The sequence below is a fragment of the Zonotrichia leucophrys genome, chromosome 1 (assembly GCF_028769735.1).
Source record: "Zonotrichia leucophrys gambelii isolate GWCS_2022_RI chromosome 1, RI_Zleu_2.0, whole genome shotgun sequence".
Classification (NCBI taxonomy): Eukaryota; Metazoa; Chordata; class Aves; order Passeriformes; family Passerellidae; genus Zonotrichia; species Zonotrichia leucophrys.
In genome coordinates, this window is record NC_088169.1 from 39,728,361 (window position 1) to 39,744,310 (window position 15,950).

The following is a 15,950-nucleotide window of genomic DNA, read 5'->3' on the forward strand; positions in this document are numbered from 1 at the left end:
AAAATTCTAAATTATACTAGCTAACAAAAATAAAACTCCCAACCTGTCTTAGACCAAACTGAAAACACCTGTTTAGAGAACACCACCTTCAAAAATATTTTGAGTTTTTTGTGAAGAGCTGTGCATTGAATGCTGTCTTTCCTGTGGTTTACAGTTTCATTTAGGTCTCGCCCTTTTGATCTGCCAGTCCCCTTGGAACTAACCAGATTGTATTGCCAGAAGTATGGAATTTCTGCCACACTCTGTAGGACTCATGATTTCACCTGGTCTCTCTAAAGCCTGTCAGATATGCAATATCCCAAAGGTCATTATTTAAAATAGAACTACCCCCTCTTTTTTTGTGCATCATAGAAAACACAATGCTTGCCAGATTTCACTAGAGCTCCAGAGTATTGTAAGAGCTCAGCCATCACACAGATTATCACCTCCTGCAAACTTGTTGCAGCAGAACCAAGAGTCCATCGAAGAGCTTAACCCATCTCATGCCAGTGAAATCACTTGGGGAATACAGCTGTATTGATCATATTTTTCTGTTGTGCTTTCTCCTCTATAAGAGACTTAATTCAGGCAATACACAGAATGCACATTCAGGACAGTCCTGCAAAAAGGGTGACCAGATTTTCCTTGCTAGCCATCCTACACACCATACCGTAAGAACCAAAAACTGGCCAAGAGCTGGGATTCATTTGGAACTCTATTTTTCTAGACAGTGCCTGGCTTTTCAAACTACGTGCACAAGAACTAATGCTAGGTGACAACACAGGTATCAACCATGAATCTACCAAACCACAGGTAAATGTGATTACAGCATTTGGCTACAAGTATTCAAGCCAGTTTCCAACAGGCAATGTCACAGCTACTTCCTCCCCCCTAGATGTAAGAAATGTGGCATATTTCACAGATTCTAAAGCTTTGTTCTCTGTTTCTTCTGCACTAGACTCCTATGAAACAGATTAATGCTACTAATTCTGTTCAGTTAAAGAAAAAAACCATAGCAGATGAGAAGACCTCCAAAAGTTCATTAAAAATTATATTAGATAACATAAAACATGCCTATCTCCAACAAGCCCTCATGTGTCATGTCCAGACAATTGGAGCCCATAGCAGAGCTCAGTGACTCTCAGTACCTCGCACACATCACCCCTACACTTCCAGCTTACATCCGGCACTCACACCGCCGAGCTTTCAGCACCTCATATCAACCATTCTTTCCCTTCCTAACTAATGCAAAGAGAAAGGTACCTCTCACAATGAGTTAGGCCTGAAATTGGCTCTACTACCTTTAGGTAATGCTCTGCTATATTTTTTACATTACTTAGGCACTACAACTCTCAGCCACAGAAATACAGGCGTCTAATAATTTAAGAGTGATACATATTCAAAAGATGATAAATATTGCCCTCTGTGTGTTTTCATCCTTTTAATAAAACATCTGCCATTGTTCAAATTATGGTCTCACAAGAAAGAAGAAGAAAGACAACAAGAAAAAAATGTGCATGCACAATTTTGCTCAAGTTATATACACCAGACCTGAATGAAGGAATTTGAGAATTATTAAACTAGGGTTGAATGTGAAGGACAAAACCTTTGTAACAGTTAGTGTCTCATTCTCAGTACTAATATAAAAAATTTTGTCCACTAAGCTTTCTGCTAAGGTCAGTATTAGAGAAGTCAAATACTGACCTTAGCAGAAAGCTTAGTGGACAAAATTGTGTAGGTGCGATGAACGTTATTGATGATGGTTATTTTATCATAATCATGATCAATACAGGATGGGGACATAAAAATGGCTGTACTGACTGGCCTAAATATCCATCTAGTCTAATATTCAATGATAAACAGTGGAAAGTTAAATAAGATCTAACAAGAATATAAGAATATAGCTACACTTCTATAATGTACTTAACTGTAAATTCCACCTCCTTCCTTTCTTTTTTGCCCAATTAGCACTAATCAGTGCAGTTCAGTATTAAACAAGGCAAAAAATAAATGTCCTAAATACATAAATAATACAATATATTAAAATGTACTATATAATTTCAAAATGCTGTGGAAAAACAATTTTCTTTAAACATTACCTTTTACACATCCAATCACTATTTAATGAATATAGTTACACATAGATGATACTGTAACTCTTTCTATTGACCCAATACATATATGTTTTTCTGTGAATGTTTCTATTTTATAAACAAGAACAAATAAATTGTATGTGATCAAAAGGACATTAAAAAGAATATTAGAGTTTTTCTGACTCAAAAAGACAGACTCATTTTGAACAGAAATGCTAAAATGTGAAGTAAAACTGCAGTACAAACATGAGGAAGATCCAAAATATTTTTGAAATACACTTTCAGCTGTAGTGCATGGCAGCTGAAAGAGGATACCTAAAGAAGATGTTCAGAACTGGTTCTCACAACTTTGCCTTCAGCCTCAATCCTTCCTGTGCACTCATCTGCTGAGGGATTCTATACACAACATCCATGTTCTCCCTCAGCCCAAAGTTTCCTTGTTCATACCCAATATAATTTTTCTAAAATTCAAATTACTGCAGCCCCTCGGGACCTTCCTAGGGGAGACAAACTAGCTTTGTGTGCTGATTTTGGCTAGGGTAGAGGTAATTCTCTTCATAGTTAGTGGCTGGGGTTAAATCACGAACGTCTTCATCTCTGAAGAGTTATGCTCCACTCTGAGCCTATTTACTAAAAGGGTTCACTTAAATACAAGGGTTAAATCTTGGGAAGAGGCAGCCTGTAGTAGAGGCAGACAAGCAACGTCAGAGATCAAAGAACAGATAAAAAGCACAGTGAATAGAGGAATAAGGAGGACTTAATATTAGTAAAGCATCTTTAAGTGACTGTGATTTGAGGATACAAGTAGCAAGAATAAAGGCTTTGCTGCAGGGGAGGGAGCAGGGCAGGCAACTAAGAATTTAAAGAAAAGTGCTCTCACTAGCTCAAGGAAACAAACAGGGTAAAGTTGTCTACCAACGTTAACAGCCAGGTGAGGACCTGCTTTAAATTTCAGTGTCTGATAGAAAAATGGGCAGCGGGGCCTGGAGAAAGTCATTACTGTGTCACCAAGGTATGTCACCATATCTGCCACCATCACGCCAGAGAGAGGAGATTCAGAAACACGTACCAGAACACACAGGGGTTAAGACACAAGCTTAAAGCCTAGGAACTCAGATTTTTTTAGAAGTATTTTTTTAAAAACTGGAATTAATGTGCAAATAGTTTATTTGTATCATCTCACTACTAACTGCAGAAAGACTAATTTTATTAAGCACCACAGAGAGACAGGATAAAGACCTGTCATCTCCTTTCTAAGTCCATGGGTAAACATCCCTGGTTTCAAAAGAACGAGGTTCTGTGCTGTTCTTTCCTGCCCAGTCTTTCTCACACTACAGGCTTTGAAGATCTATGTTAAAGGGAAGCCACAGCCAAAACAAACTCCAAGCACCACATCTAATTACACAGAAAAGAATGGTCTGTGAAAGATATTAAAGAATCATCCATAATCATAAAAGAAAAAGTAATCTGAGCAATCTCAACATAGATCCAGAGAAAAATATCCGGGTCTTTGAATACTTGTGAAGAAACAACAGAAATCAATATTAAGTATTTTTTACTTAAGGTACCATCTATCCCAAGTATTCAATTGAAAATACAGTGGCATATCTATGCAGCTTTCCTTTTAAGATTCACAATACCTCCCAGTTACAAAACCAGAAATATACAGCTACTATGCAGGCAGTAGATCACTAATTTTGAGTTTGCAAATAACAGGGATGATATTCAATTCCAAGACAGCACATAGCAACACTATTAGCAATACTACCTCTCAAATAATTCTCCCACTAGAATGATACAAAACTGCATTGTAACAAACCAGCAAATAGGCCTGTAGGCCTGTATACAAAGAAATAAAAAAAATTCCTTTCTTCTAGCATCCCTTGGTAATGCACATACCAGGAATATCTTAAAACAAAAGAAAGGGATCTCCAAGACTTCTGAGACAAAGGTAGGGCTTATTTTTCTCCTCAAGAAAATGTCTCTTCAGTATTTTTATTTAAACACGCACACTAAAATTATACAGAAGAGACCCACCTCTCTGAAAGATGAAAAGAAAGAAGTCTTAGCTCAATCTTGTATGTTTACACTTTTAGTCTCACCCTCAAACAAGGCTGAATTGAGCATAACCGCACTGAAGGTTTAGCTTCTACACGGGCATATCAAATTTCAAGTCAACAGCTCTTTTATTTAAAATATGTTAGATAAAAAGGTAATATGCTCTCTGTAAAGAGTTCCCTGGAGGTTAGAAGAACCAATAAATTAACTGTTACCATATGCTTGGCTCCTTTTGGCAAAATTCAGTAACAAAACACTGCCAAACCTCTTTAGGCAAGCAATAACATTTGGTAGCTTATAGCACAACTTGGGAAAATAGAAAACTGGGCAGAAAGCTTGGAAAATAATAGAAGAAACTTCATTTCTTTCTTCTATAGTTAGCTACATGCTGTTGGAAGAAAAATTCTAACAAAGTCAACTTTATGGGTCTGATCTATGGCAAAGAGTTGTCTTCTCAAAAAACACACACTGGCTAGTACAGTAATCAAATATTCCATATTTGGCTTTTTTAAACAATATATATGTATGACCTATTTTGAAAACAGGAAGGTTTGCAAAATTAGTATTCTGAAGTGTTAACATGCATATTATCAGTGCTTTCATTATGGGTTTATTTCATTATAAATGAGAAAGTCTGGGCTTATTTGCAATGCAATGTTCTTAGATTTTACTTATCCTAAAATTAAATACTTCCCATCCCTTCCTCCTATATCTTTTATACCTATGTAATTGAGACTAAATTGTGACAGATAAAAAGCCTTTACCACTACACCTCTAATTATAGTTAAAGACTGGGTAATTTCAGGACAGCGATTACAGACATTTTTTAAATACCAACAAAAACAAAGTGAGGGCAAAGCTGGCTGGTCCTATTCCTTTACCAAAACAGGCAGGACTTGCTCTGTAGCATCAGTTATAAATAATCAATATTTTTTCAAATATGAAAATGTCCATTTCTATTTTATTTTTGTAATCATCCATGATAACACAAATTCATTATTATCCTTATTTAGAATAAAATGATTATAGCCTGTTCTGCATGCCATGATGGTTGGCATGTAGACATAAAACAGATACGTGAAAATCCCATATTTCTTTAATCAACTGCATCACCCCAATAAATTCTAATTTTGATGTACAAAAAATACTTGTAATTCAGCTTACAGTTCCACACACATCTGGCAAGCAGTGTCAAGTAAACTGACACGTATAGGCCAGACATTTCACTTCTTAAAGTCATGTTATTACATGGTTAATCCTATATTTGCATTAATTTGATACAAGCACTTACAGGTAAAAATAATCCCAAAGTATAGGTCTAAAGATTATAATAATAAGCCTCTGGAAGGTTTTACCAGAGGAAAAAGATTTTTTACCATTCTATGGATGTTTGCCTCATTCAGCCATTTGGGATTTTATTAATAATTTTCTCATTACTGTATTCATCTTCCAATTTCTCATTTTTTATTTTAAGTAAGATAATTTCTGTGAAGACTTGACACTGAAATCAGAGACTTCATTACCCTGCAAAATATATCCACATTTTAAAGTATTTAAGAGGGTTAAACAAAATGCAAACATTTAATGCAACATTAAGCATGTGAAATAAAAACTTGATTGCCTAAAGCAAGCATGCTATGCTGTTACCCTGGTGACAGGTTAAAAAAGGATTGTGAGCTGAATGGCTGTATGATATGAAATTAAAATGTTTCACATTGAACAATCCAAAATGAATTGGGAAAGGTTAGAGCAGAGGAGAGAGAAATCAATTCTCCAATGGCAATGGTGAATGGAAGTGAAGTCTGAATAGGATTTGCCAGTGGGGTGCAACAGCTGCCAAATATCCTGCAGCCAAAGAATTACAATAATACTGATGAAGTGTGCAAGAGCTTTTGGAATCATTGCAGGGAACAGAGAAATACTCCTACAATAATGAGGCCATTCTGTGTCCCATCCCACTTTTGCAGTTGAATCAAAGGGAAAAGAAACGGTTGAAAATTGTAATACTGAACAACAAAGGTATAAATGAATTACCTATCCCTTCAATCAGTATCTTGTATTTAACTACAGCCTCTGTGAACATGAATGAAGTAAGCATGCTAAAGAATGGACAAATCAAGACACATACATGTACAAGTATGCAGACAATATTGAATGAGAGACTTGTTTCCCATATATTTTGTTGACAACATTTCTACAGCAACAGCATCAAGAATAAGCTGTACACTACACAAACAAACAGCAGGACACAACCAGTGCCTCAAGGAACTACACAAGGTCAGGTGCTGATGGTCATGCTTATCTTTAATAATCCTAGAAAAGAAATATCAGCAAAACTTCTCATGCGAATGCAATTACAGATGTATTTACTGAGCTTAGAGACCCCAAAGGTCAAGAAAAATGTTGCCCTTCCATAAAATTATCCTAGACATTCATTTCTGCCCTTGGAAATACAAAGTAAAATACACAGAGGAAGACAAAAACATATCCTAAAAATACCTGTGAAATGACCAGGGAGCACATGGCAATTAGCACACACCTTGTCAGTTTTACGGTTTCACGCATACACATTTTACACACAGACAAATATTAAAGAACAGGTTTAGGAGGTGTAAACCTGCATGAGAGGAAATAATCATTGGGCTTATAGAGGGGATCAAAGTAAATTAAATAGAGAGAGGTCTTGTAAAGAGAGGATCTTGCAGAAGAGGTCATAAGCAAAGCATAGATGAGAAAAGGGCCAGATTAACTACTAAAAAAGGGACAGGAATTTGGCAACACAATAGAAAACATTCACATGTCTATATTATGCAAATTCAAGTTTCAGCATTAAGTGAACAGTAGCTACAGAAGCTATAAAGCTCTTACAGCAGATGCTGTTTTCCCAGAAGACATGGTGAAAATAAAAAATAAACATAGAGACTTAGCCAGGTCCATTTACTTTAGTGAAAGCCTTTCCCACCAGCAATCACCTCAGCAAGATGTGGGGATCTTCCCAAGAGATATTAATTCAAACATTATCTTCATAATGATTTCATAATGGTTAGCAACTCTAAAGATTGAGCAAGTGTGCATTTCTGAGTGCCCAGAACACATTTTTCCCTACAAATGACAGGGATGACAAGTCATGGAAACTTCCCATGACAGACTGCTCTATTCCTGGAATAGATATTTAGGAATCATATGGAACACATGCCTGTGCTTTCAAACAACTATAGAAATACCTTATATTACCTGTGTTTCCAATCTGATCGCATTAATTAATCAAAGCAAAAAATACCATAGATACACTCTGCAGAATAAATGCTACCTTAACATCCCATTCCAACTTTTATATTTTCCATAGAAGTTCATTCCCAACTGGCAAAAAATGCATGTTTCATTTATTTACAGCTACTTTTTTTGTTTCTAGCACATATAATCCTCTTTCTATGATAAACAACTGAGCAACTGACAAGAGTAAATAATACCAGGTTTAAAGACATCTAGAATATTATATAGAGCATCTGGTTTTGTAGTTATTAAGCAAGATTACAAAAAAAAAAAAACCACAAAACAGTAATGACTCGCAAGAGGTCAAAAGAACAACATTAGATAACAGCTAGAGAGACAAGAGGGTTACCACAACCAGAAAAGCTCATTATAAACAAGGATTTCACATGAAAAAGAGGAGAAAAGGGCTTAGTACCTTGCAAGTCTATGGCAAAAGAGAAGACCACACAGTGAATAATGGTGTGGAGCTGCAATAGTTACACAAACATACCAAAGACTTTCAAAGGCCTAACAGTAAATCATGGGAAGCATGCTCAACTTGTTGAGCAGGGGACCAGAACAGTAAGGATAAGGCAGTGCTGTTTTCAGGAGCTAAGGATGACTGCATAACTCCAAAGTGGGGGAATGAAGAAAGCCACAAGTAGGCTGGACTTGATCAACCATACCAATGCAAACAAAGCAGTTTATCTTCATACAGAGGCCATCTGTAGGATAGAGAAGTACTCATGTTTGGTTGCACTTCCAATAACTTGCAAGTTCATGTTAATACTACAATTCTAGGGAAGAAATAAAAAATTCAATTCACATAATACAATTGATATCATTCAGCAGTGCCTGTGCAAAAAGTAAGAATTCTTTCTCTTTCCAACAGGCCGGTTCAGATGACTCCAGTGAATTTTCCTGACATCATCTTCCTTCTTTTTAAAATTAATGCAACATAACCTTATTTTGTGCTGCTCCAGCAGCGCAGGAGAGCCAGAAAGCTTTGCTATTGGGCAGCTGATCATCCTTCCATATGGGGAAGCCCTAGGCTGGCAAAGAGCTGGCTCTGTCCCAGACTCCAGCAGGGTAATAGGTGTAGTCTCTGTGAGAGCAAGGATGCCTGAGAGGTGTGGGACTCTACTGCTCTCTGAGCCGTTCCCTCACTGCCCTATAACCAAGCAATAGCAAGGCAGCTGTACTGAATCAACACAGACAGCAACCTATAATAATTCATTAAACATAAAGCTAAATAAATTTCTGTTCTTGCAGCTCACCAGCCATTTTACATTCACTGCACTGGAGCCCTGGACTTCAGAATTTTAAAACAAAAATTTAGCCCAGCTATTTCAGAACTTGACAAAAGCTTGTTTGTATTTTAACTTTCCACTATACACTTTCCTTCCTGGGAAAAATTTATTTTATGCTTAGAAAGTATAATCCATTTTAGGTCTCAAAATACTTCATACATGTTGATAAACAGATATTTACAAAACCTCAACAGGGCAGCAAAGTACTAAGGCCACTTTGCCTTTTTGTAAACTGAGGCCAAATTCAACTGACTTCTCTAAGGTCCCATAAGAACAGTTTAACTCAAGAATCCCAATCCAGTCTTCTATATTATACACACAAGCAAGAAAAATCTTTAGTGGTTTTTTTCCCTTGCTAGCAATTTAAAACATTTTCCAATGTGTTACCATCTTTTTGTGTGTAGCATCAGGTAATATGGGCATGCAGCCCCACTGGTTTTTTTCCAAGTCATAAATGATGAAAGGGTAAAACCCATAGAAAAATTAGGAAAATACACTTAGCAGCCAACACAAGCAACACATAGGAAGTGCTGCAGGCAATTGGGTTTAGAAGTATAAACATCACATTAGTAGACCCAGGAGATAGCATGATGTAGCCACACCTGGAGAGACACTCTCCTTTTCCCCTCCCAACCCACGAAAGAAAACAAGTCTGAAGCCAAAATGTGAAGATTCAACTGTACAACATCATTTCTGGTCTCAAAGGCTAACTACATCAAACAGACATAAAATAAGCTGGATTCGCTTCAGCCAAAATATGTTTCCACTTGAAACAAGATCAAGTTCTGTCTAGAAGACCTTGGGGTTTTACTAGATGCTGTAAATCTGCTCAGCAGCTGTGGGTGGCACCAGTTTCACAATAAAGTGGACTATAGAGTAAGTAGGAAAAGTCCTAGGTAAAATAACTAAAAGCTGAACAATGAAACAATCATTAATCATCCATGGCTCTTTCCTGTAGGAAATATGTGCCCCTATTATCTGGATATCACAGTGAAATATTCACATTAGTATGTGGTTGACAAAATACCAAACACTTTCATTAGCAAATCATCTTTCAAAAAATACTTGAAAAAACACCCCAACCGAGAAGAATCCTAAAAAACCAAACCATTCCACATCCAATTTTTTCCCAAGAAAATGGGAAAATTAAATAAAATACAAAAATAAAAAACAGTTAAAACTAAAAAAAAAAAAAAAAAAAGCACACACAGAAAATGTTCTAAATACTTGATAGCATCACAAAAGTAAATGCTTATATTCCTTGAACTCTGAGCTTGCATGGATCTCCAAGAGCTGTTTTAGCTAAAGCCTGGCATGTTAGTTCTAGGAGCTGCTGATGAGGCCAGGGGCACTATATAACAGTACAGACAGTGGAAACTCACCTGTGGGTGCTCCACCCAAACCATAACACCATTTATTTGAGCACAGGAAACGCAAACCAGCCTTGGGCTTGTGACCTGCACAAACCTCAACAGCAGCCAACCTTCTGCAATGAAGACTGCCACTACCCAGGTCAGGCTGGCTGAAACTAACTGAGGGAAGTTGGGTGCCAAAGCTGGCTGGTCATCAGAATATGCTTCAGCAAGAACCTTACAGCTGATTATTCAATCACTCAGGGGACTGCAAAATACATATTTTCCAGTCACATGAGAAAATACTATCAGTTATACAGAAATCCTCCTCATGAGGCTGCTACTAGTTTGACCTGTGGTGAAGAGCTAAGGCACACCCCTGACTCCCTTTTATGAGCTCACATGTTCCTCCTTGCTACACATTCCCACTCTTGTAGCTCTTCCAGAGTAATTTCCCTTGTCAGAAGTAACCTGCTTCTGACAGAGTGATCTGAAGTAAACTATTATTAAATAGTTTCTATGCTAACATAGGTAATTTTACACACAAAATCACACCTGCATACCTGGGGAGGAGAAAAAAAGACAGAGAGCAAAGGAGGAACAGCCTGCAACAAGATTCCTTAATCTGGCTCAGCTGCACTTCATCTGATTACAGTCCTGGTAACCTTGACAGTGAAAGCTGCACCTTCTGTGAAGAGCTCCAAGCATGGTACTTTCTGTCTATCTGACCAGAATAACAATCCTGATAATGGGCTGAATAAATCACAGGGAAAAAAGGGAACATAAAACACCCCTGCAGTTGTGAAAAGAATGCATATTATGAATATGGCTCCCAAAAGGGAAAAGAAAACAAATTAAAAGCAAAGATAAGCATATAACTCAAGTTTATCAGAAAACTGTCTGACAGCTGTGAAAAGTTTTAAAGAAATAATGTATCATTCCAAAATACTACTCTTCAGGATTTTTTTACACAAAACTTGCTCAGTTGCTTTCAGTGCAGATGAAAAAAAATGCTGTCAACATAAACAGTGCCAGAGAGCTGAAATTCTGTAGGTGATGATCACTGTACTTGTCCAAAGCATTAGGAGAATGTTGGGATCAGCTCTGGAGCATGCAGTCTGTCTGGTCTGCTCACATCCTCCAACACAGACCTAAAACTCACACAGACTCCAAATGCCCAATTCTGCCATAGTGAGCAAGATCACAACTGGCCTTTTGGATTTGTTGTAGCACAAGTTCCTACTCTGAACTATTTTGTTTACGAGTATTTTTCAAACAGAGTGCAGTCTTATGAATAAAGATGTGCTTTTTCCTCTGGCCACAACCCTGCTCATTAAAAAATACCCACTATAAGGAGCGCCTTCAAAAATAAGTGAGATGCAGTTTGGTTAAGGATATGGTGAAGAATCCTTGATGGGACTATAGTAAGTCATATGCTCCACAGTGCTCAGTCCCCTCTAGAGGGAGTCCACTAACTGCTCTAAGGAATGGAGAACACCGGCCAAGACACTGCACAATTCTTTGACCTCATTCTGCCTTTGCTTCTATCCTTTTTCCTTAGAACAAGCTGTGTGATTCTGGGGAAAGGATATCATTATCAGGTTTGGTTTCTTCAGAAGTTACTCGCCAGTAAGCATTTTTGCATTAGCTCATCCTTACTTGTCCTCAAACAGGCAGCTTTGCTATCATTAAAGCAAGTAGATCTAACAGTATGTATGTATTGAAACCATGACACATTCAATAAGAACCACACTCAGACATCACTTGGAGAAAATTCTAAGGCTTGACTTCTGAAGGAATCATAAGTACACACCATCATGGCAAGAGAAAGTGATTCCTCTGTACTGAAAAGATTTCTTAACTTCACCATTTAAAATCTGAAAAATCTTACCTTAATCTATTTTTACAGATGTGTGGTTTTTTCATGTGACCAGACTCTGCTGCCTTCTCTTCTCATGGTGGAAGGATACCTGTAACTGAGTTTAGCTAGTACTCCAAAAATGAGCTAACCTTTTTTCAAGCAGGAGTGTATTTGTTTCCCTAACACAGCAGAGAAAGAGATGGATGACCATGTCTGATTGCTCAATGCCATACAGAGATATACATCTCTTTTATCTCAGTTAAAATAGTCATATGTGTCTTTTCTATTAGCATACACAGACACCTAGTACTAAAAAAAGTACTTGCAAAAGACACAAAACATTAAAAGACTGTTCAAAAATTGGATTCCTTTCTTTTCTTTTTAGCTAGTTAGAGTATTTTACAGGGAAGAGAAAAAGAAATCACAAATCAGAGTAGAGAATGCAATAGTAGTTTGATCATCACTGCTTAAATTAACAATTCCTATCCTTACTCTAAGTACAAATTAATCCATCGCTTCTCTGTAGCAGTACCAGACCACTTAGCTTCCTATGCTGGCCAGTAAAAAACTAGAATCAAGGCCCCTCCTCATTTTCCCTGACTCATCTTTTTTTAGGTGAGGGTGGCCTTTGAGCGTCTGCTCTTCTCCTTATCCCATTCACTATGAAGATATAACTTGTGGAAGGAAATAAAAAAGTGCTTTACTTTCCCCTATAGATGCATAAGGCAAGCAATGACCCAGCCCTGCATATGCTATACATTACAAAGCTGTTATGCTTGCCTTAAGTGTCTCTTTCTTTTTCTTTAATACCATATGGTATTAATTATCTTTGTGGGTACAAATAAAAATAAAAACTTCTTGAAACCACATTTGATTTATTCCTGACCACTGAAAAATCAGTAATAGAATACACTGTCAAACCACTGGCATGGAATGTGAATAATGTCTACCCTGCACTATGACTTCCCTCACATACAAACCTACATGCAACTACATTACAAAACATGAGGCAAGGAGAGTTAAGCTGAAGTCAGGATTCACTGTGTACAACCATTGCTAACACCAACTACACAAACAAGCTTCACAAATTCAGTTAATTTTAACAGAAGGTCTCAAGGCACTGACAGGGATGGGCCAGAGCACAAGGAAAGCTAAACATCCTAGAGGAAAAAAGCATACTGTTTAAAAAAGCCAAAGAAGTGAATTAGCATTTTGACATGGGTACTGCAATGGCTGAACAATTAACAGTACTGCCCAGGTTATTGGCAGCTACAAATAAAAAAAATGGAGGAGTGGGGGAATAAAAGCACAAAAAACCCATACTTAAAGCAAGGTGTTGACTCTTCCATCAATTACCTTCCACCTTTACAGTCTGAAAGTGTTTTAAGAATTAAGACTAAACTATTAAGGTTCTTCATCCAGGTAGCAAATTACTCACAAATCTACAATATTTTAAAGCCCTGTAGCTGAATATTCATATTATGCCAAAGTGCTTAGATTGCTTCAAATGGGCACATGGGAAATTTGTGATGCTCAATTTGTGGTTAGTTACTAATGCAGCAACATTTTGCATTAATGAAACTCCTGATGTGCATTAATTACTGTACTGGCTTGTAACACATTTTTGTGCCTATTAGTTTGCTAATACTTAGAATAAAAATAATCGTGTATGACTTGTGCAAGTAGGGAAATGTAAGCCACAGCTCATTTGAATTTAGAAAAAACAGACCATATTAAGAAACCATGCAGTTTCTCACCAGTTATTCTTGTGCATGAGAAGATGTCATTAATGAAATGCATCAGCACATCTGAGTTCTTAGAAATGAACTTACCTTGGAGTCCCTAAAAATCGCTGTGATCTCAGTTGTTCAGCCACATATAAAGATGCTGCTGTTGCCAGTAGTTGTCTTCTTTCAAGATCTGTCAACTTGTGTCCTAGTTTTCAGAAAAAAGTTTTAAAAAAATTAGATACCACAGACCAACACAGATACAAAAAGTAACAACTACCAGTAAAGACACTGCTCAGTCCTCACACATGAAAGCTACATTTTTTTCCCTCTAAATTAGGATGAGGCATAGCATAGCAGACGCTCTGAGTTTCAGAGTTTAAATTGCATGTTTTCATACAAATCAGCCTAACTGCTAACACTGGGTATCTCTGTTAAAAACAATTTGACAACTGAAAGAAAAGAAACTGAATGATGCTGCAGCATCTTGTTTTCATTACTGAAATGTCACTGGTTGACATATTGTGCCTCATGCTGGTAAGGAATCCATCTGTACATTAGAACTTACTCAAAATATAGAACACTCTCAGTGCTTTATCTGAGGCAAAGGCTACAGATCTTTCAAACAAAAGGGAGAGCACAACAGCATAAACCCAAAAAATAAATGGGGATAAGGCTACTCCTCAGCCCTAGGTCATTTAGTGTTATTTGTGTAATCATTAGTTCACAACTAATGGAGTCAAAAGTCATGTTTGACACTTTAGAAGCAGAAAGTGGCTCAAAGCAGTTCATAATCTGAAGGCAGGCAATCTAACAAATATTTGGCAAAAAGATACAACCGGTGTGACAGGAAGTAGGTTGTCTCCCAGTCTGGTCTTGCTCCAGAAAGTGATGGTTAAATAGAGATTCAATTGTCCATTCAAGAAGCTAAAAAGAGCACAGTAGCAGAACTCTACCCTCCCCATCTTTAGGTCAGAAATCACACAACACAGATTTGGTATGAAAAGATGGCAAATAGGTGGCCAAGAATAATGAGAGATTCCAGAGAAGAGCCACCAAGATGAGTAGAGAAATGGAGCACCTCTCCTATGAGGAATGGCTAAGAGAACAGGGATTGCTCAGCCTGGAAAAGAGAAGGCTTCACAGTAACCTAACTGCAGCTGTCCAGTACCTGAAAGGTGCCTGCCAGAAAGATGGAGAGAGAATATTTACAAAAGCATGTAGTTAAAGGAGAAGGGGAATAATTCAAACTGAAAGAGTCTAGGAAGAAATCCTTTACTGCAAGGGTGGTGAGGCACTGGAACAGGCTGTCCAGGCATGAATGCCCCACCCCTGGAAGTCCTAAGGCCAAGATGGATGGAGCACTGTGCAATCTGGTCTAGCAGAAGGTATCCCTGCCCATGGCAGGGAGTTGGAATCAGGTGATTTTTAAGCTCCCTTGAAACCCAAGCCACTCTGCAAGTGTGTGAGAGAGAACAAGAAGACAAAGTACTCAGTTTATAAGACAGGAAGTTAAAATTGATATAAAATAGGACAAGAACTGCAAAGTTGAATTGTCATGAAGAAAAGAGGCAAACTTTATCCATGAGAAAGATTTTGCACTAGTGAAAGCAAGAGCATTTCACAAGGGAGAGAGGAGAATTACACAATAAAGTTAAAGGTTAAGAACTGAAAGACTTTGCTGAACTCAGTTACAACACAGCTCTCAAAAAGTGCTTTATGTGTACATATCACAGCAAATGCCATCATCCAGAATAGGTATCGCTTTCACATTAAAGGATGGGGGAAGAGCTTCAGAAGGCTCTATCTCCCAGAGGAACTCTGTCCAGGGAGACACATTTGCTTCCAGTCCTGCAGCAAACAGTAACACAGATCCCTTCTATACCTCCACCTTCCCATGGCCTCAGTGCTATGTAATGTAAATTCACATTCCCCAGTAGTGGTTACTAGCCAGTGACAATCTCTATCAGCAGAATAAAATAAGACTAATGAGATCGTGAAGAAAATCCAGAATGGAGACTGTTGTAAAGGACTGGAGCAGACTCTACAGCAACAAAGCCACAATTTCAAAACAGGATGTCTTCTGCACAGAATCCATCGTTCCACTGGGCATATTAAACAGAGGTAGGTAAAGAGACTAGTTAGAGTCCACCTCAGAAATGCAATCATGCCACAGTGATGGGAATACATTCATTAAAGTCCAGCTAACAGTACAAAGAAGTTGTCACAGGCCAAAAAATGTAAATTTAAAAATAACAAAGCTCAGAAAACCTGCATCAATCTCTTTTTAATTTAGTCTGCATTAGCATATTCTGGCT

The 15,950-nt window shown here is 37.6% G+C and overlaps 1 protein-coding gene across 3 annotated transcripts in view; it reads right to left on the reverse strand.

Moving 5' to 3' along the window:
• PCCA (propionyl-CoA carboxylase subunit alpha) overlaps positions 1-15,950 on the reverse strand; it is a 299,270-nt gene that overhangs the window by 115,229 nt on the left and 168,091 nt on the right. For all 3 annotated transcript variants that reach the window (XM_064712168.1, XM_064712163.1, XM_064712177.1), the window contains one exon: positions 13,738-13,840. In XM_064712168.1, the coding sequence (XP_064568238.1) occupies positions 13,738-13,840 (103 nt within the window). The remainder of the gene's footprint in view (positions 1-13,737; positions 13,841-15,950) is intronic.